Raw genomic sequence first — 22,704 nt, forward strand, 5'->3', positions numbered from 1 at the left:
AGAGCTGAAAATGTGTTGCTGGAAAAGCGCAGCAGTTCAGGCAGCATCCAAGGAGCAGGAGAATCGATGTTTCGGGCATGAGCCCTTCTTCAGGAATCATAGCTAAAAGGAACCTTGTTCACACCCTCCACTTCTAGCACACCGTAGAGCACAGCAAACTAGACATATCAGGAGGTGGAGAAGTCCACGTTTCAGGTGTCACCCTTCTTCAGGATGGGGGCTGGGTGTAGGGGAAGCTGCAGATAAGGGGGGGCGGTGGGGGTGATTTTGGGTGGGAATGGGGCAGGTTAGTGTGATAAGAATAGGTGAACACAGGTAGGGTGGAGAGCCTGGTTGGTCGATGGGATGAATGTATCCGGTTGGTAGCTGGAAGGAAGGATCAGTCAGAGGAATGGAAGGGAGGGGGAGGGGCTGGAAATGGAGTCGGGGGATGGAAGGGAGGTTATTTAAAATTGGAGAACTCAATGTAAAGTCCTCCGGGCTTTTGGCTGCCCAGGCATAAGATGAGGGGTAGTTCCTCTCAATTTGTGGTCTGATTTGCTATAGCAATAGAACGGCCAAGGATGGTCATTTTGGAGAGGGAGTGGGAAGGAGAATTAAAGTGGGCAGTGACTGGGACGTCAGGTCGGCCCCTGTGAACCCAGCTGAGATGCTCAGCAAAATGTTTCCTTAGTTTATGTTTCGTCTCCCCGATGTAGAGAAGACCACATTGGGAGCACCAGATGCAGTAAAAGAGGTTGGAGGAGAGGTAGGTGTGCCTCTGTTTCATCTGGAAGAACTGTTTGGGACCCTGGATGGAGGTTAGGAAGGTGGTATACCAGCAGGTTTTACATCTTTTACGGTTGCAGGGGAAGGTAACTGGGGGTTAGTGGGTGTTGGTGGGGAGAGTGACGTGAACCAAGGATTAACAAAGGGAACAGTCCTTGCGGAAGGCAGAATAGAGTGGGAGGGGATTAATCTTTGGTGGTGGGGTTTAATTGGATTTGGTGGAAGTGTTTAAGGATGACATGTTGGACGTGGAGACTGTTGGGTTGGTAGGTGAGGACCAGAGGCACCCTGTTTTTATTGTGTTTGTGGGGGGCAGTGGAGTGAGGGATGGATGCGGTGTGATGGTGGGCTCTCTGGATGACAGAGGACGGAATTGCACATTATTTAAAATAGATGGACATCTCGGATGCTTAGGAGTGGAATATCTCCTTGTCCGAGCAGATGCGGCGGAGGCAGAGAATTGGGACCATTTCTCAATTAATACATATCATGGGCGGTCATATTTAACTGTATGCATATTGATTTGATTTTCATTGAGCGTATCATCTGAACTTTCCAAACTGTTTACTTCACTCATGGTATTCTGTTTATTGTACATGATTTTCATGATCATTAACATGTCTGTTTTGGTTTTCTTCCTCCATCCCTTTCCTCCATGTTACTGTTTCAGCACCAACTCCTATGAATGTAGATTTTGCAAACTTTGCGTTTGGAAGTTGTAATACTTCTGATAATTTTGGAGGTTTCTCCTCAGCAAGTCTGCCACCTTTCCAGTCCAACAGTACAGGTAGTGGTGGATTTAACTGCCCATTTGTTTTCAGAAACAGTGAGGTGTCTTGTTTTTAACTTTGTGTGTGTTGGAACAAGGTAGCTCATAAGGGTTCAGTCAGTCCAAACATAATCAGTTCTCATTTTCAATCCATACTATATTTGTAAAAATGAAAATTATCAATAGTACCATCTGTCAACACCCTAAAGGCCTATCAGTACAAAAGGGAAAAATATCTTTTCCTATTTCAACTGTTGTAAATTATTTATATTTTTTGTTTTGTATTTCTGATTTCTAACATTTACAGATTTTTATTGCATTTTATTTTCACAATTTGAATATGTTCTGTCACATTCAGAGGATTTGAACTCATGTATACATTAGGAAGAAAATAAAGATCTCAAAAGTGCAGCAACTTGCATTTATATAGTTGCCTTAATCTAATAAAATGCCCCTCAATGCTTCATAGGAGCTTTGTCAAACAGCATTTGAGATTGAGCTACATAGAGGTCAGATGACTAAAAATCAGAGGGACCTTCAGTTTGAGGCAATGTTGCAAAGCTTGAAATAGTTGCATTGCAGAAGTAAAATTTTCCAGTGACATTATTGAAGAATGCAAGGTTCTAAGATGTATTGTAAAGCTAAATATCAGCACATTTAATGGCATAAGTGTTGTGGTCATTGTGTCCAATTAATGATTGCAAATTAAATAGTAATAAACGTGACTATCAGTCATTTAGAAATTTCACAGTAAGCAATACACGCATTGGAATATTGAGCTAAGATGTCATAAGCCAACCCTTTTCAGAAAGAAAAATTATAGTTTGTGATTTTTAAGATTTGTAGCTCAGGTTGAGATTCAGGTTTTAAGTTTGCTCGCTGAGCTGGAGGGTTTGTTTCCAGATGTTTCATCACCATGCTAGGTAACATTATCAGTGAGCCTCCAGTGAAGCGCTGGTGTTCTCTCCTGCTTTCTATTTGTGTGTCTTGGTCTGTTAAGGTGGGTGATATCATTTCCAGTTCTTTTTCTCAGAGGTTGGTAAATGGGGCCCAAATCAATGAGTTTTCCGCCACTAGGATACAAGAACACCAACTAGCCACCAAACAACATGACCCATTATCACTAGTATCCTAACATTCAGACAAAGGACACCACTTTGACTGGGACAACACGTCCATCCTGGGACAGGCTAAATCGAGATACGCGCAGGAATTCCTCATTCCTGAAGAAGGGCTTATGCCCGAAACGTCGATTCTCCTGCCCCTTTGATGCTGCCTGACCTGCTGCGCTTTTCCAGCAGCACATTTTTAAGCAGGAATTCCTAGAGGCTTGGCATTCAAACTGGAACTGCATCAATAAACACATCGATTTGGACTCCATTTACCAACTTCTGAGAAAAAGAACTGGAAATGATATCACCCACCTTAACAGACCATGACACACAAATAGAAAGCGGGAGAGAACACCAGAGCTTCACTGGAGCTCACTGATAACAAACCTAGCATGGTGATGAAACATCTGAAAACAAACCTTCCAGCTCAGCGAGCAAACTTAAAACCTAAACATTAGTGATTAAAATATTGGCGGTTTGACACCGAGATATTCAGTAATGTAAAATGGAAAGTTCTCATCAATTGATAATTTCTATATGGTTGCCTATAGAAGAGCGGGATTTACACTTTTAACTGATCATGTGTCTACACCACAAGTTCCTTTCCATTCCATAGAATAACATAGCAAACAGTTTAACTGTCATTACAACCACAGAGTCTGGGCCAATACAATTACAGGCAAGATGGCATAGTTTCAAATTTAAGAAAGAGGGTTAAAAAGACCAGATTTAATTTAATTTTTCCAAAGGTGAAACAGACTGCCAAGGGAGTGGATCATATTTAGGACATGTTAGATGAGGGTAATGCTGTTTTCTAATCATGTATGCTCTTTTTCTGTTTCACACACCAAGAGCTCATTTCCTACTTGTTATTTCATAATACAAATGGTGCAAATTTCTAAAATATGGAACTACCCCAAAGGAAAGAGAATTAAATAGGAAGAGTTAGTTTGAAAGCATCATTCAATGTTTTTAAGCTGTTTATAAATAATATCACTATCTCCTCATTCTGAGAACATGTGATTATTTGGATTGACTCAACCTGGAATGCAATACTTGAAGCATGGCCTATGTTATTGCCATTCATTTGGTCTTGTGTCTGTAATTCACTTCCGTATTTCATTTCTCTTCTGTTTCTTTGTTGGTTTCCCCTCCATATCTGCTGCTTTCCAGTCTTCAGAGCTCTATCATCAGGCAGCAGTTTTGGTGACTTTGCCTCTGCTTTTCCTCTCCCAGCCAGCCACAGTAAGTGCTATAACAGTGTAGGAACCTTGGCTTCAATGTCTCTTTCTGTGCTTGTTCAATTTTGATACCATTCTACCCTTCTTTTGTATTCTTATTTTATCCTTTATTACATACGATATTTGAAACGGTCACTGAGACGTCTTGTCTGTTTTGGCCACCAGTGATTAGATATCCTACAGTTTAACAGTTCTTCAGTTTTTTTGTTAAAAATGTTTTCTACACAAGTGCACCAACATACCTTTTAAATATTCCTTTAATGCATTTTTAAAAGAATAAACAACTGAAAGATATTTTCTCTCAACAAGACTGTTTAGGACAAAGCATTTTTCCCCTCTAGGCACTTACGGTCAACATCAAGTGCTCCCATGTCAGGTTAGAAAGGCACACACAAACTAGGAGCAGAAGCAGGTCAACGGGGCCCTTTGAGACTGTTCCATCATTCAGTAAGGTCATGGCTGATCTGGCTGCTCCACGTTCCTCCTACTCCTGAATCCTTTTCGTCCTCTCACTTACCAAGAATCCGTCTACCTCTGCCTTAAAGATATTCAAAGTCTCTACTTCCACCACTTTTTGAGGAAGTGAATTCCAAAGATTCACAAAACTGATGAAACGTTTCTCTTTTGCAAGTGAAGATCTAAGTACAGCTTAAATGTTTCCGACACAACCTCCCTTTCAGGTAATGAGTTTAAGTCCAACTTTCTCTTCACTCTTCTCTTAGCTTTCTACCTCTTAACTTAAATCTGTGGCTCCTGGTTATTGATCCTTCTAATAATGGAAAAAGTGCCCCTCATAATCATACCTCTCTATCAGGACCCTCTCAGCCCTCACTGCTCTGAGGAAAATAACTCCACACTATCCAGTTTTTCCTCCTCGCTCAGACCATCTAGCCAGGCAGCATTGTGCCCTCTTTAGAGCAATCCGATCCTTCCTGCGCCGTGGTAACCAGAACTGCACTCAGTGCTCCAATTGTGGTCTAACCAGCGATTCATACAGTTCTGGTATAACCTCCTTCCTCTTCTGTGCCTCAACTAATAAAGACGGGTGTCCCATATGTCTTGTTAACCATTGTATCTACTTATCCTGCTACCTTCAGGGATCTGTGGATATGCACACCAAGGTCGCTCTGATCTTCAGTACTTTCAAGGGTCCTGCCATTCATAGTGTAATCCCCTGTCCTGCTAGTCGTTGTCAAGTGCACATGTCCAGGTTTACTTCCTCAAGAAATCCAATACATTGGTTAAATGTGATTTCCTTTCACAAAACTGTTTTGACTTAGCCTGATTATCTTGAAATTTTCAGTGTCCTGCTTAGAAGCTTATTTGGCCTGTAGTTTCCTGCTTTCTGATGTCTTGTCTTTTTGAATAAAGGAATTACATTTTGTTAATTTCCAGTCTAATGGAACCTTCCCCGAATCTAGAGAATTTTGGGAAATTGAAAGCAATGCCAGTACTTTTAGAACCCTAGGATGAAATCCATCAGGACCCAGAGACTTGTCAGCCACGACTCCAACAATTAGCACAGTACCTATCTGGTGATTGTAATTTTCTTGAATTCCTCCTTTCCTTCATTTTCCCAATTTATAGCTGTTTCTGAAATGTTACTTTTACTTTTATTCTGTATAGTGAAGACCAATACAAATTATCTGTTCAATTCATCTGCCATGTCCTCGTTTTCCATTATTAATGCCCAGGCTCTAGCTAGTTTTCTCTCAAATTGCAATGGTCTTCGCTTATTAATCTTGTCTTTCTTTGTTCTTTCTATTTTCTTCTGATCCATCTTTGTGCAATTTTGTTTTTTTTTCCTCTAAGCTTGATAGTATCTTTAATTTTATCAGTTAGCCACAGAGAGTGGGTCTCCCCGCTTTGGAATTTTTCTGTCTTGTTGGAGTGTCCCCTTAAACATATGCTGTAGCATCTATCAATCTATCCCTTAACCTGTTAGCCATAAGACTATAAGATATAGGAGCAATTTCATAACCCTGCAACAATTCATCAATGTTGTTTTTTTTTGTGTGTTCTGAATCCCACACAGGTATTGTTGCATGAAGTTGCTATTTTTAAAATTTAGTACATTGGGTAAGATTCACGCAGTCCAAGTTGACATTGTCCCAGTTAAAATTATATTGGACTCCCACAACCAACAGAATAAAGGCAATTTGAAAAAAAAAACTATGGGCAGGTTTAAATATATGTGAAGGGTAGTGCTGTGTTATACTATCTAGTTTCCAATTGCTTTAGGGTTTATTTCACAGAAAAACTATGCTTAGTACGTGTCTATGCCACTGGAAGGAAGCAGCACTTCAAAGCAAGTCTTAGCTTTCACATTTCAAACTTGTATATTTGTCATGGACTGTTCATTAATCTTTTAGTCTTTATGTATCCCAAGTCATTCGTAGATGAACAAAAGCAGTCTTGGTATGGACATCCTTGAAGATTTATTAATTTACGTTTTCCTTTCTTTTTGAGTGAACTATTTTCATTGACCGGTTAGGCCTGTCCCTTTGGTTTGAGCAGTATCAAATGGCTAGACCTCTGCCGTTGTGTTTTGAGCCATTGTTTTACATCTTTTTAAATACCTTATATAAAGATAGAAATAGAATCTGAGAAATTAAGAAATTTAATAGTGATATTGACTGCTTTATAATTGAACACTGAAAATGCTAAGGAGCTGTTTTTAAGCAATACCATTTTTGGAGGGGGGGAGAAGTTTGCTTGAAACAAAACTGAACTGTTGTTTCAAACAGACTCCCCCGCGCCTCTTCCCCACCCACCCCCTCCACCCCAACTCCCTCCACAAATGGAATTACTTGAAAACAGCTTCTTAGCACTTTCATTGTACAATTAAACAAACGCACAAGTGCTTCTTTATAAACTATAATTTCAAGATTGTGGAATGAGCAATAAAATTCCTTGTCTTCCTTTCCCCAATCCCTCTCAGCATGTGCAAACCTGAATTTTTGCAGAATAATTAGAAATCTATTACTCTAATTTTGACCAGGAATGGATATCACATCATATTTCTAAAAATGCTTTTTGTTTTAAATAAAATTAGGCTGGAGGAATTCAACACAAGTTATCATGATCCAGGCGCATACAAATGATAAGATCCTAAAGTGAAAAAGACAGATGAGAGAATTAGCGCAGTGAGGCTTCTCTGTCCATTACCAGATCAACTGGTAGAATAGAAGCTCTCTCTTATGAGTTTTGAATCACTAGAGTTTTGATGCTTGTGTGTATGGAAGAGCTTTCCTCCTGAAGTAAATAATTGACACCATGTCAGTAATGCCAAGTTTTAAGTTAAGGCATTTATGCAGGATTTTAAACCATGTTTGTCATTTTAGACAGTTTAGTTACTGATTTATTTACCCTAATGCAGAGAATAATGAGGTTAATGTATCTTCTACTTAAATCTATGTTAGTGGAGCTGTAGCCCAAGTAAATAATGTTTAATTTTGAGTAAATTTTTTTTCAAAATTGAAATGCTAACATTTGAAAGGAACTTTCTATTAATTGTAGTGAAAATAGTAGAGAAATCCCAAGATAAATGGGTTTCAGTGCTCCAGTAAATATGCCAAGGAATCAAGTAAATCCTGAACTCCTGCACTCAATTTCACAAGAAAGAATTGTTTGGGATTTACCACCAAAATAAGAGCTAAAAGAGATATTCCTGAGTTTGGGCTGTTGACTGGGAATGGTAGCACAGAGGTCATGATACTGGTCGAGCTGTCCAGGCACTTGTTACAATAATCCAGACTTATGTATTCAAAACGCACCATGCCTGCTAGGGAATTTCAATCCAATTAACTAAATTAAATAACTCAAAGTTCAAAAAAATTCATTATTTAAAGGTGACTGTGTTAACAACCAGATTGTTCTAGAAACCCATCTATTTTGCTAATGCTGTTTATGGAAGGAAATCTACTATCTTCACTTGGTCTGACCTATATGTGACTCCAGACCCTGGGCAGTGTGGTTGACTCCTTGAAATAACCTAGGAAGACATTTATGTGAAAAATATAGAGCAATAAGAGCCATTGCAAGCAGGAGTAGGACAAATGGCTTCTTATACATTCTCTGCCATTCATGAAGGATCATGGCTGAAGCTCACATCAACTCCAATTTCCTTCTTGATCCTCATTTCCCACAAGAGTCCAAAACTCTCCAAATCTCAGTCAGAAATATGCTTCAACACCGAATGTCCAAGACCTCAGGTAGAGAATTCCAATCAGCAAACTGAGTGAAGAAATGTTTCCTTATTTTTGGACTAAATGGTTGACCTCTTTTTCCTGAAACCTCTGGTTCTAGACTCTTAACTCAAGTAGGTATCTTCCCTGACAGAACTTATAATGTTTTTGTTTCAGTGGAATCTGTCATCTAACATTCAATTCAAATACTGATTCTATTTTAAGTGGCATTTTTAAATTGAAAGTCCAGTTTGAGAATTGAGGATGCAATTTAAAGAGAATTATCAGCAGATATATGCTTTTCAAAAGCATGTTAGACATAATTTTAGATTATAAGTGTATCATGTTGCAAATTGTCAAGTTTTGGTTGTCTGCATTTGCTGCTTATTACTGCAAGCGTTTCTTTAATACTGAAGGCCAATGTTTCTCCGAAACCTTTTTTTTCTCACAACAGGTGGATCCGCTGCGTCAACAAATGCTAATTTTGCAAATTTTGATAACTTCCCAAAATCTTCTAGTGCTGACTTTGGAGCTTTCTGTTCCTCTGGGAATGACACAGCTATAAACAAAGCACATGCTGTTACTCAGGATAAATATGCAGCTCTTGCTGATCTGGATAATGTTTTCAGCAATAGTACCTCAACACAAGGTAATGCCAACTGCTACATTACTCAACCACAGTAAGACAATAAATTACTTTGCATTATCAGTGAGTAATGAAGACCTGTTGTCACTCAACTAATGATATCTTTTTGAGCATCGTCAGGCCTTTATTATTTACATCAAGAGACTTTCTGACGTGTGTGAGCTTGAGTGATGAGCATTTTTGTAACACTGAACTGTTTTGTGAAGATGGGGAGACATTATTGGTTAGTCTTCAATCTCTGTAATATTTACACACATTTACTTTCTACCAACAGAGAGAATCTCTGACTGATTTTTGTCAATTGAAATCAGTAAAAGTACTTTAAACTTTTCCCAAGTCCTATAACTCAGTAATACACCACCAATGCATATGCTCAGGGGCTTTTTTTCTTCTAAGCCCATCACAAATTGGTTTGTGTTATAGCTTTCTTTTCAGTTTTGATGAGATTTAGCAACAACTGTTAGTGAGTCGCTCACCTCTTACAATTACAGCATAGAACAGTACATGAACAGGCCCCACCATGTCTGTGCCAATTATGATGCTATTCTAAACTAATACCATCTCCTGCACGTGGTCCATATCCCTTTATTCCCTGCCTGTTCATGTGTATGTCTAAATGCCTATTAAATTTTGCTATCATATTTGCTTTTACCACCTCCCCAGGCAGCACATTCGAGATATCTAATACTCTCTAAACAAATGCTTGCTTGCACATTGCCTTTAACCTTTCCCCCTTTCAACTTAAATCTGTACCTCCCAAAATATTTGATATTTCCACCTTGGGAAAGAGGTTCCAACTTTCCGCCCCTCATAATTTTATATACTGCTACCAGGCCACCCCTCAGCCTCTGATGCTCAAGCAAAAACTATTCAAATTTGTCCAACCCCGTCTCTAGCTAATACTCTGCAATCCAGGCAACATCCTGGTATTTGTCTTCTGCACCCTCTTCCCAGCCTCCACATTCTTTCTATAATGTGGCAGCCAGAGGTTCACAAAGTACTCCAAATGTGGCCTGACTAAAGTCTTATACACTTGCAACATGACTTGCCAATTTTTAAAGAGAGTGCCCTGATCAATGAAGGCAATTATGCTGTATGCAGTCTTTACCACCTTATCTACTCGTGTTGCCACTTTCACGAAGCTATGGACTTAGACCCCAAGATCCCTCTGTATCTCAATGTTTCTAAAGTTCCGGCCATTAAGAGGATACTTTCTTCTTGCATTTGGCTTCCCAAAATGCATCACCTCACACTCGTCTGGATTAAACTCCAGCCATTTCTCAGTCTAACTTTGCAGCTGATCTTTAGCCTGTTGCATTCTTAGATATCATTCCTCACTATCCACAGCTCCACCAATTTTTGTCATCTGCAAACTTACCAATCAGACCACCTACATTTTCATCTAAATCACTTATGTATATTACAAACAATGGGGGTCCCAGCATTGATCCTTGTGGAACACCACTGGTCACAGACCTCCAGTCAGGAAAACACCCCTCCATAACTACCCTCTGTCATCTGTGACCACACCCATTTTGGATCTGGCTGGCTAACTCACCATGGATTCCATATGAATTGATCTTCTGGACCAGGAGAAAGTGAGGACTGCAGATGCTGGAGATCAGAGCTGAAAATGTGTTGCTGGAAAAGCGCAGCAGGTCAGGCAGCATCCAAGGAACAGGAGAATCGACGTTTCGGGCATAAGCCCTTGAAGAAGGGCTTATGCCCGAAACATCGATTCTCCTGTTCCTTGGATGCTGCCTGACCTGCTGCGCTTTTCCAGCAACACATTTTTAGATCTTCTGGACCAGCCTACCATGCGGGACCTTGTCAAATGCTTTAGTAAAGTCCATGCGGATAACATTCACTTATCCTTATCAAACATCTTCATTTCTTCAAAAACCTCAATTGAGTTTGTGAGACAAATCCTTCCCCCCGCACCAAGTCATGCTGACTATCCCTAATAAGTTCATTCTTCTCCAAATGAAAGTAAATCCTATCTCTAAGAATTTTGTCCAATAATTTCCCTACCATTGATGTACGCTTGACTGCCCTTCCATTTCCTTGATCATCCCTGTTGCCCTTGAATTGCTATTCTCCAGTCGTCTTGGACCTCACCTGTGGCTAAAGAGGGCACAAAGATCTCTGTCAAGATCTCAACACTCTCCTAGGAGGAGAAAGTGAGGTCTGCAGATGCTGGAGATCAAAGTTGAAACTTTATTGCTGGAACAGCACAGCAGGTCAGGCAGCATCCAGGGAACAGGAGATTCGACGTTTCGGGCACAGGCCCTTCTTCAGGAATGAGCAGAGAGTGTTCAGCAGGAGAAGATAAAAGGTAGGGAGGAGGGACTTGGAGGAGGGGAGTTGGAAATGTGATAGGTGGAAAGAGGTCAAGGTGAGGGTGATAGGTCGGAGTAGGGTGGAGGCGGAGAGGTCAAGAAGAAGACTGCAGGTCAGGAAGGCGGTGCCGGGCTGGAAGGATCCGGCTGAGACAAGGTGGGGGGAGGGGGGATGAAGAAACTGGTGAAGTCCAAGTTCATCCCCTGCGGTTGGAGGGTTCCCAGTCGGAAGATAAGAAACACTCTCCTCCCTTGTCTCCCTCAATATCCTGGGAGAGATTCCATCAGGCCCTAGGGACTTATCTATCATAATGCTTTTCAAGACACCCAGCACCATCATCTTAATATTGACATGCCTTAGAATATCAATGTGCCCCTCCTCTAAACTTACCATTATCTATATCTTTCTCCTTGGTGAGTGCTAATGCTAAGTACTCATTAAGACTTCGCCCATTTCCTCTTGCTCCATTCGTATATTCTCTCCTTTGTCCTCGAGTGGACCTACCTTTTTTCCTAGATACCTTCTTGCTCCTAATATACGTACAAAAAACCTTGGGATTCTCCTTAATCCTACTTGCCAAAAGAATTCCATGGGCCCCTCTAGCCCTCCTAATGTCTTGTTTATGTTCTTTTCTGCTTCCTTTATGTTCCTCAAGGGCCTTGTTGCTTCCTTTTTCTTTATAACTAAGCTTACATCTCTTGTCATCCAAGATTCCCAAATCTTGCCATCCTCATCTTCCTTCCAAATCTTATCTTCCTTCCTCACAGGAACATGCTGGTCTTGAACACTGGTCAACTGGCATTTAAAAACTTCCTATGGGCCCCTCCCTTTGTCAGCTACCAACACATTGTTTTAAGAATCCCCTTTTACACCCCTGTCTTTCATGCCTGAAACATCTTAACCCTGGAATGTTGAGCTGCCATCCTGCCTTTCTCTCAACCGAGTTTCTGTAATGGCTACAACATCATAGCACCTGGAATAGTAGGTGTGACTAAGTTCATCTTCCTCACCTGTTATACTCTCTGCATTAAAATGATAACACTTCAGACCGCTAATCCCACTATGTTTATTAAACTGGCCCTGTCTGTTCTTCCAACTAGACTTACTTGATTTAGCCCTTCTCCTCTCTTCAAACACCCCACTTGGTGACCTACTGCTCTGGGTCGCACACCACTACTGCGCTAGTTTAAACCCTCCCTAATGGCAGAAGCAAACCTCCCTGCGAGAATATTGGTGTCCCTCTAGTTTAAATGCAACCCATCCCTCTTGTACAGATCCTACCTGCCCAGGAAGAGATCCCAATGTTCCAATATTTGAACCCCTCCCTCCTATACCAGCTCTTTAGCCATGCATTCAACTGTATTTTCCCATTTCTGACCTCACCAGCATGTGCCATAGGGGTTATTCTTGAGATTACAACCATAGAAGTCCTGCTTTTCAACATCCCACCTAACTCTCCTTTGCAGAGCTTCATCTCTTTTTCTGGTTATGTCATAGATATTAATATGGACCATGATCTCTGACTGCTCACACTCCCCCTTCAAGACATCCTTGGCAACAGAATGGCGATACACCATACTTGGGTATCACTTGTGACCATAGAAACGCTGATCTGTGCCCCTGACTATACAGTCCCCTATCACTAGCGCTCATCTATACTTTAACCCTCCCTGCTGTACAACAGAATCAATCCTGGTGCCACTGATCTAGCTGTCGCTGTTGTTTTCCCCTGCGGGGCGACTCTTCCCCCTCCATTTAGTGATTACAACTCAACAATATAATTAACCAAAAACCTTTTAACTATTGATTTTCTTTCTTAATTATTATTTTGATATCAATATATTCACAAAGTCTAATCCTTGATAGTCACATCATTTGAGCTTCAAAAATACTGTCTTGCAGGCTGCTTAATCTTTCTGAATTATTTCTTCTTTTCCTCCAACTTATAGGTGGAAGTAGTCAACTGACTAGTTTCAGCTCAACAACTGTTGGATCATCTGTGATGTCTGCCAATCAGTCAAACTCCTCAGCAAACAAGTATGCAGCACTAGCAGAGTTAGATAATGTCTTTAGCTCTCCGTCAACCACTAGTAATGTATCTAGCACAAGCAGGTAAAGTGCACTTTAGAGCATAGACTTTCTAAACTCAAAACAGAAATGCTTTGTGCAGTACAGTTATAGTCTTGGAAATGTGACTGAAGTCTCCAGATGAAAGTCTGATCCTGTGAATCATCCTGCAAGTCAGAAAATTCAGCTAAATTCACCGGATAAGATTTTACTCTTCCGTCCGAAACTGTTCTGTCCTTTTAAGTGGGTTTGAAGATTACTTTAAAATGATATTTCACTATTTAATATATTTATTAGTTATGATTACTAAAAATAGTTCAGGGGAGCCAAAACTGTCACATTCCATATTTTGTTACACTTGTACAAAAGTTTGCAATATGTTGTCTTTTTATTTTAAATGCTGTTGTGCTGTAGTGTACACATGTAGGTAGAATCCTCCTTGTTCTTTGAAAGAAGTTCCACCTTTGTTTAAAAAAAAAGTAGGCTGATACTGCCACCTGAATAGGGAAAGAAAACAGAGGGAGGTTAGGTTGTCTGGGGATGTATGGATACAATCTGTTCAACACTGTTGTTCTTTGATCGGATGAGACTGTATTTCCTTGGCATTAGTGCACTGATATTTTGCATTTCCCATTGGGCAGCACAGTCGCTCAGTGGTTAGCACTGGGACCCAGATCTTATTCCACCTTCTGCGTGGGTTTGCTCCGGGTGCTGCAGTTTTCTCTCACTGTCCAAAGATGTTCAAATTAGGTGGATTGGCCATGCTAAACTACCCATAGTGTTCAGGGATGTGTAGGTTAGGTGTGCAAGGGAAATACAGGATTACAAGGATAGGGTAGGGGGATGGGTTTGGGTAGGATGTTGTTTCGAGAGTCTGTGTAGACTTGTTGGGCTGAATGGCCTGTTTCCACACTGTAGAGGTTGTGTGGTTATCGCTGATAAATTGTGCACTTTCCCCTGATTTAGAAATGATGGAGAAATTGTGCTTCTTATTACTGGAAAGAATATTGAGTTTAGCTCCCAACTCTCTCCTTCCTATAAAGGTGTGCACGTACCTGGAAATTCTTCAAGTTGCTCTGTGAGACTTTGTCTGCAACTGAGTTACCAGATCTTCTCTAGCTATAAACTTGAGAGGTTGATCAATGCCAAAGATGGGAGATCTAAATATTAGATTTTACTCCATATGGAATTATGAGAGTTTTTTTTTTACTTGGCCTTAGATTTTGCATCTGGACAGTGTTCAGCTTCAGAAGACAGGGGTTTCGTAGCTTTCAGATACTGGAAAGGTGAATGATATTGAACATCACTTTTAAAACAGGAACCTGCATTACCAGAGATAATAGATGAAAGGAAAGCTCACAACCTTTAAGTATGTGGATGAGCATGTGAAATGTCGTAACATTCAAGGGCCAAGTGCTAGTAAATGGGAGGAGTGTAGATAGGTTGATGCAGACTTAGGGTCAAAAAGTCATACAGCACGAAAACAGACCCTTCAATCCAGCTGGTCTGTGCTGCCCATAATCCCAAACTACACCAGTCCCATCTGCCTGCACTTGGTCCATATCCCTCCAAACAATTCTTATTAATGCACTTATCCAAAAGTCTTTTAAACACTGGCAGGCATCCATTTTGTCTCAGCACTCATACTATTCACACATGGGTCTGCTGTTCAGTAAGTTTTTTTTATTTCACTGTGAAAATGTCATTTATTCTGAAATCTGAAAAATTACAAAATCCGAGAAACAACTGGCCCCAAGGATTTTGGATAAAGGATTATGTACCTGTACTTCCAAATAAACCTGTTGGACTATAATCTGGTGTTGCCTTTTCTAAGGTGAGAGGAGCAAGTTTTAAAAATATGCCCCATAGTCTTGAAATGATCCATCCCACACCTGCCATTCACCTTATCCAAACCCCTGGTGATTTTGTAAACTTGCATAAGGTCACCCCTCAACTTCCTACACTCCATGAAACGGTCCCAATCCATCTAGCTTTTCCATACAACTCAAACCTTCCATTCCTGGCAACATCCTGGTAAACCTTTCCTGAACGTTTTCGAGGTTAATAATATCCTTCCTATAACAGGGCAACCAGAACTGGACACAGTACTCCAGAAGAGGTCTCACCAGTGTCCTGTACAACCCCAACATGACATCCCAACTCCTATACGCAAAGGTCTGAGCAATGAATGTAAGCATGCTAAAACTTCCTTAAACACCCTATCTACATGTGACACAAACTTCAAAGAATGATATACCTGAGCCCCTGGGTCTCTCTCTGCTACAAGTCCCTACTTTTAATGGTATAAGTCCTACGCTTGTTTGTTTTACCAAAATGCAATACCGCGCATTTATCCAATTTAAACTCCATCTGTCACTCCTCAGTCCATTGACCCACTTGATCAAAGTTAACTTAGATAACTTTCTTCACTGTTCACTATACCACCAATTTTAGTGTCATCCACAGTTTACTAACCATGCCTTCTATATTCTCATCTAAATCATTTATATAAATGATAGACAATAGTGGACCCAGTACAGATCTCTGAGGAACGTGGCTAATCACAGGCCTCCAGTCCGAGAAACAATTCTCCACCACTACTGTCTGTCTTCTACTGTAAAGTTGCTCTCTTATTCTTAATGTACTTGTTGAACCGCTTTGAATTATCCTTAACCTTATCTGCAAAGGCTATTCCGTATCACCTCTTTGACTTCCTGATCTCCCTCTTGGTCTTGATGGGTTGAAGGGCTTCTTTTGTGCTGTATGACTGTCTTGCCCTCTCTATGACTCTACTAGACCAGCAGTAGAAGCCCCAGTGGATTGGTAACAGGCAGAATAAAGCAATCTAAGAATCTGTTTCTAGAATTGCAAAGTTTAGATAAAATGGTGAAAAGATTAAGGAGGTTGTGGGAAATTTCATTATCTTTATCCCTTCATGGGCTGTCAGTTCTTGGAGGCAGTAAGGACTGCAGATGCTGGAGATCATTGAGTGTGTGATGCTGGAAAACCACAGCAGGTTAGGCAGCATCCCGAGAACAGGAGAATCGTTGTTTTGGGCATAAGCCCTCCATCAGGAAGGTCTCTTGCCAAGGGTAGTATTCGTTGCCCTTGAAAATGAATGGCTTGCTCGGCATTTCAGACAGCAGTTAAGGCTAGGGGTCCACAGTCGTACATAAGCCAAACCAGGTCAGGATGGCTGAAGAAGGGCTTATGCCCGAAATGTCGATTCTCCTGCTCCTCGGATGCTGCCTGGCCTGCTGTGTTTTTCCAGCACCACATTTTTCAACTCGGTCAGGATGGCAGACTTCCTTCCTTAAAGTATATTGGTGAACCAGATGGGTTTTTAAAACAATCAATCATGGTTGTCTTGGTCATCCTTGCTGAGACTGACTTTATCTTCCAAATTTATTAATTAAATTTAAATTCCACCAACTGTGACTATTCTTTTCTCTTTCTTCCTCTCCCCATTCACAGGAGGGTGGAACAAATGAGGAATATCTCATCACCAGCCCACTGTTTCCCCTTTCAACTGTTAGTTTTATTGCTCATGACACATGCAGTTGCTTAGCAGAGAAAATGGTCAAGCAACATAATGGAGCACCAGGAAACTGAAAATTCTATGATGTGATGTGTTTAGAATGCATGCCAACAGCTCGTTTTCTGGCTGTCTCTTTCCCTTTTATTTCATTATCAGCTAAAGTGCTCCGTGGATATAGATTTGTTCGCTGAGCTGGAAGGTTCATTTTCAGACATTTTGTCATCATACTAGGCAACATCTTTAGTGAGCCTCCGAATGAAGCACTGGTGGTGTAGCCCACTTTCTGTTTGTATGTTTGAGTTTTCTTGGGTTGGTGATGTCATTTCCAGTGGTGACATCATTTTCTATGGTGATATCATTTCCTGGTCTTTTTCTCAGGGGGTGATAAATGTGGTCCAAGTGTTTGTTGATAGAGGTCCGGTTGGTGCTTCATATTTCTCATTGACATTTTGTGTCCATGCAACCAGATAAGCCTGAGAGATCACAATTATCGATATCCAAGCAATAAACTTTAATTGTTTGTTACGTTAGCAAATGGCAAACTGGTTAAAGTGCCATAATATTCATTTGAGGATATTTTAAATGTTCGATGAAGCAGCATAAGCTAAAGGAGACTCTCTCATCGAATAAAGAAAATCTTAGTTTTCATAATTTTCTTATGTTTCCCAAAATGTTGCTGTGAAAATTTCCTCCTTTTGGTGTTCCACAATCATTTGCCCTTTGAAACCATTAAGATAACAATGTTAAAACTAGACAAAAACTGGGTCAGTGCTGTTTCTGTTTAGAAGTTAGTAACCACTAATCAGTTAGTAACTTTCTGATCTGGAAACAGAACTGTATTCGATACTCTCGAGTACAAAATTTCAGTTAATTTGGTCAAATATTTATAGAACATTAATCCACAAAATAACTTTTTTCAAAGAAGTGTGTAGATTTTGTATGTGCTGTGTGCAGTGATAGATTTACTCGATGTGAAATGTTGTTTCCATTTGGGAAGACTCCACAAATCATTCAGGTAAGGAAAGAAACACAACCAAAAAAAATCAGGTGGCTGCCTGCCTGCCTCTTCAAGAGAATTCAGTCCAGAACTCCATGATCTTCACTTGCTGCATCAGTAAAACCTCCAACCTCCTGTCCCTTTTGCTGCATCATCTCCCACTATTATGATCAGTTATGTCATGGGATGGACTTCTCTATGTGAGTGAAGTGAGCAGCACAAAGCCTCTTAAATGGTTCTTATGACAACAACCGTCTTCACTAGCTTGTTTGCATGATTCTACATATGTTCCCTTCGTTGTACACTGTTTGCAGTTTTAAAGTTCAACATCTGGATCAGAAAGTCATTCCAATGGGAAATTTAACAATTGCAAGCTTCAAAGATTCAAACTAAGAGAGTTTTGAGAAGATTTATAGCTCAGGTTGAGGTTCCGGATGTAGGTTTGCTCGCTGAGCTGGAAGGTTCATTTTCAGATGTTTCATCACCATACTAGGTAACATCTTCAGTGGGCCTCTGGGCGAAGCACTGCTGAAAATTCCTGCTTTGTATTTATATGTTTGGGTTTCTTTGAGTTGGCTTGTCCTAAGATGGATGTGTTCAATACACAAGAAAGGAAAGCACTGGAAAGACTAAAAAAAAATTGTTATCCTACCTGCAGACAAAGGACATTTGATAGTAATTCTAAATCGAAGAGACTACATTTAAAAATCAAACGCACGACTTACAGATACGAGCACTTACCAACAAGTGGCGATAGACCTCACCCCACAACTAGAGAACCAAATCAAAGCCCTGCTCAAAACACTTAAGAAATCTGGACAGATAAATAAGACCAATTTCCAAAAAATGAAACCAGACTGATCCAACACGCCACGCTTCTACGGATTACCCAAAATTCACAAACCAGGAGCCCCCCCCAGACCCATAGTCTCGCTACCTGGAACACCAACTTACAGACTGGCCAAAGAGCTACACCAAAGACTAAAACAATTAGTAGAAGGGTCATGCCACTCCATTCACTCCAGCCAAGAATTCCTGAAGACCATCAAAGACACTAAGATAGAAGAGGATGAAATAATGGTCTCCTTTGACCTGGCCAAGGAAACACTGACTACACTATTAGAAGACCCAAAAACACATACACCAAACACCACTAGCTTCATCGACAAGGACAGTATCATCAAGCTAGTGGACCTGTGCCTTACCACACACTTCACCTTCAACAACAAGACCTAGAGCCAAACCAACGGACCACCCATGGGATCTCCGATATCAGGGTTCTTAACAGAGGCAGTGATGCAGAGACTTGAACAAACTGTTGTGCCTACCATCCAACCCAAACTTTTGGTCCGCTATGTGGATGACATCTTTGTCATCATTAAACAAAACAAAAGAAACCTTCAAAACCATCAATAATACCCTTACTGGCATGAAATTCATTAAAGAGGAGGAAAACAACAACAAACTGCCATTCCTAGATGTTACAGTAAAGCGAACAGCCAATGGGGAACTTCAAACCAACGTCTACAGGAAAACAACACATACAGACCAAACATTGAACTACAGAAGCAATCATCCCAACACCCACAAACGAAGCTGCATCAGAACATTATTTCAACGAGCCAACACACACTGCAGCACAGAGGAGCTACGCAAAGCAGAGGAAAATCACCTATACCGTGTATTTAAAAAGAATGGGTACACAATAAACACAGTCCGCCAATTTCTCAGCAACAAAACCAAACAAGCAGACAAAAGACGTCCAGAAACCCTAGCCACTCTCCCCTAAATCAAAGACATCTCGGAAATGACTGCCAGACTACTCAGACCCCTTGTCATCATGGTAGCCCACAAACCCACCAGCACACTAAAACAGCAGCTAATGTATGATCCTATACAGACAACAAACAAAACTAATGTCATTTACAAAATACCATGCAAGGACTGTAACAAACACTACATTGGACAAACAGGCAGAAAGCTAGCCACCAGGATACATGAACACCAACTAGCCACAAACAGACATGACCCTCTCTCACTAGTATCCTTACATACGGATTGAGGAAGGACACCATTTCGACTGGGACATGACATCCATCCTAGGACAAGCCAAACAAAGACACGCACAAGAATTCCTAGAAGCATGGCATTCCAACCGGAACTCTATTAACAACACATCGAGTTAGACCCCATCTACCACCTCCTGAGAAAAAGAACAGGAAGTGACTTCATCACAGAAAATGACATCATCACCAATCCAAAGAGCCCCAAAAAAAAATAGAAAGCAGGAATTATCAACAGTGCTTCACCAGAGGCCCACTGAAGATGGTACCTAGTAGGGTAACGAAACGTCTGGAAATGAATCTTTCAGCTCAGAGAGCAAACCTGCATCCAAATTCAAACTGTTAATTTAAATGGGAGGCCTTTGTAACTGCACATAAAGAGGACAAGCCACTGAATACTTTCAAAGCCACTTACATTAGAGATGATCAAGCAAACTTTGAAAATTTCAGGTGTTGTGGACAGTGCACAAAGTACATCTGGACCTTGAACATTTGGACCAATGAGCTGAGGAGTGGCAGATGGAGTCTAACTTAGATAAATGTGAAGTGTTGCATTTTTGTAAGGTAAATCAAGACAAGACTTATACAGTTAATGATAAGGTCCTGGGGAGTGTTGCTGAACAAAGGGACTAGGAGTGCAGGTGCATAATTCTTTGAAAGTGAAGTTGTAGGTAAACAGGGTAGTGAAGAAGGCATTTGGCATGCTTATTTTCATTGAGTGTAGGAGTTATAATGTAATGTCGCTGCTCTATATGACATTGATGAAGTCACGTTTAGGATACTGCACTCAGTTCTGGTCTCCCTACTATAGGAAAGATATTGTGAAACTTGAAAAGGTTCAGAAAAGATTAAGAAGGCTGCTACCGGGGTTGGAGGGTTTCCGCTATAGGGAGAGGCAAAATAGGCTGGGGCTATTTCCCCTGGAACATTGGAGGCTGAAGGGTGACCTTATAGAGGTTTATAAAATCATGAGGGGCATAGAAAGAGTGAATAGCCAAGGTGTTTTTCTTCAGGTGCAGGAGTCCAAAACAAGAGGGCATAGGGGAAAGATTTAGAAAGGACCTAAGGCGTAACTTTTTTATGCAGAGGCTGGTGTGTGTGTATGGAACAAGCTATCTGTTGTGGTGGAGGCTGGTACAATTACAACATTTAAAAGCTATCTGGATATGGGCCAAATGCTGGCAAATAGGACTAGATCAGATTGGGATACCTGGTCAGATCGGGCTACCTCCAGTATAAGGTTTCTCAGTAATTTATTTGCTTGATTGGATGGTTGGGTTACTGAAGGTTGCACCCATTGTGCGAACGGACAGAATCTCCGACATTGCGATGCTGAACCCTGTTAACTGTTGTCCTAGCATTTGGACTACAAATACAGCATCAAATATCTTTATCAAACAGAGTTGCACTTCCAGTTTGTTCAATTCAAAATACAAACAAACATGTACCAAAAAGTATATTTCCATGCCGTATGACTCTATAATTTGTAGAGCAGCTAGCTGCTAATCAGAACTACTTTAGATAATTGGAATGCTGAACCTTATTAATATAAGTATATCATTCCTACATGTTTGTTTGTATTTTGAATTGAACAAACTGGAAGTGCAACTCTGTTTGAAAGATGTTTGAGGCTGTATTTGTAGTCCAAATGCTAGGACAACAGTTAACAGGGTTCAGCATCGCAATGTCGGAGATTCTGTCCGTTTGCACAATGGGTGCAACCTTCAGTAACCCAACCATCCAATCAAGCAAATAAATTATTGAGAAACCTTGTACTGGAGGTAGTCCAATAAAGGAGACATAACTAGGTTCACCAATCTGTGGTTGAAAGGGAGGACCTGCAGAGGCTGTAGATTAAAATCAAGGTTAGAGTGGTGCTGGAAAAGCACAGCAGGTCAGGCAGCATCCGAGGAGCAGGAAGATTGATGTTTCGGACAGGAACCCTTCATCAGGAATGGCTCCTGCCTGAAACGTCGATTTTCCTGCTCCTCGATTGCTGCCTGACCTGCTGTGCTTTTCCAGCACCACTCTAATCTTGTCACCAGTCTGTGAAGTCCACCCCTCAATTAAGGGAGCCCGAAACTCAAGGTCTTTTGCCTTTGCTGTAAGGGAAGAAGTTGCTGAAAGAACAGATCATCAGAAAAAATTAAAGTGCGCAGAATTGGTGATAGGTTTTTGGCATGTTTTGACAATTGGTTGGGTGGTAGGAAAAATGGATGGATGTAATAGGTTGTAAGGGAGTTAGGCACAAAGACGGTGCAAATAGATGGATGAATAAATGAGAAACAAAATAGTAGATGGAGTGTGAAGTGGGGAAGTGTGATCATGATACACTGTTCTGTTTCCCCTTGGACGCTGTTCCTAGCCAACTGAGCTCTTTGCCTCTTCCAGTGTACTTTCAAACAGTCAGCCTCCAGAGATCACAGTTGTCAGTGTCTCCCTGTTGTCAAAATCCATGTCCACTAATTTCATATGCTGTTTGCTGGTGTCCTGTAGTGAGAAATAAAACTACCATCACTTTTTTGTGACCTTGGATTCTGCTTCGATCTGGACATCTGTTATCCAGCCAGATATTATTGACAGCTTGCCTTAGATATGGACATGTAATATTTTAATTTTTTTTATTTTGGTTTCACATCACAAAAAAGGGCAGAGTTCTGATTCATTTCAGTAATTCCACACGCTTACATATTTAAGCATCACGAAAAACAGATCTGTAAATGTGAGCTGAATGTAATTTATTTCCAGATGTGATTTTGGCTTAAAGAAGCATTTTGCCAGAATTGAAATAACCTCATGTGGATCATTTAAAAATAGATGTAAAAAAGTGATAACAACAAGAATTTAATTCAAACAATTTCCTAGGTTCTGATGGTTTGTCACATCTGCTCAATTAGGATCAGATAGGCAAACCAAATTAATTTTCTATTTTTAACAGCCAGCCAATGGTGAATGCATTCAGATCAATTAAAATCT

At 40.6% G+C, this 22,704-nt stretch overlaps 1 protein-coding gene across 10 annotated transcripts in view; it reads left to right on the forward strand.

Moving 5' to 3' along the window:
• Nucleotides 1-22,704, forward strand: part of agfg1a (ArfGAP with FG repeats 1a) — a 94,812-nt gene that overhangs the window by 47,225 nt on the left and 24,883 nt on the right. For 5 of the 10 annotated variants that reach the window (XR_015759089.1, XR_015759090.1, XM_043702844.2 and 2 more), the window contains exons 6-9: nucleotides 1,439-1,555; nucleotides 3,823-3,894; nucleotides 8,532-8,726; nucleotides 13,013-13,175. Coding sequence is in view for 8 of the 10 variants with exons in the window: in XM_043702844.2 (XP_043558779.1) it covers nucleotides 1,439-1,555; nucleotides 3,823-3,894; nucleotides 8,532-8,726; nucleotides 13,013-13,175 (547 nt within the window). In the remaining 2 variants the exon portion in view is untranslated. The remainder of the gene's footprint in view (nucleotides 1-1,438; nucleotides 1,556-3,822; nucleotides 3,895-8,531; nucleotides 8,727-13,012; nucleotides 13,176-22,704) is intronic. The other 5 variants (XM_043702847.2, XM_043702846.2, XM_043702845.2 and 2 more) reach the window with 4 other exon arrangements.

This window comes from Chiloscyllium plagiosum, unplaced genomic scaffold (genome assembly GCF_037043375.1).
Source record: "Chiloscyllium plagiosum isolate Xiang-an unplaced genomic scaffold, Cpla_swu_hap1 HiC_scaffold_13, whole genome shotgun sequence".
In the NCBI taxonomy this organism is placed as follows: domain Eukaryota; kingdom Metazoa; phylum Chordata; class Chondrichthyes; order Orectolobiformes; family Hemiscylliidae; genus Chiloscyllium; species Chiloscyllium plagiosum.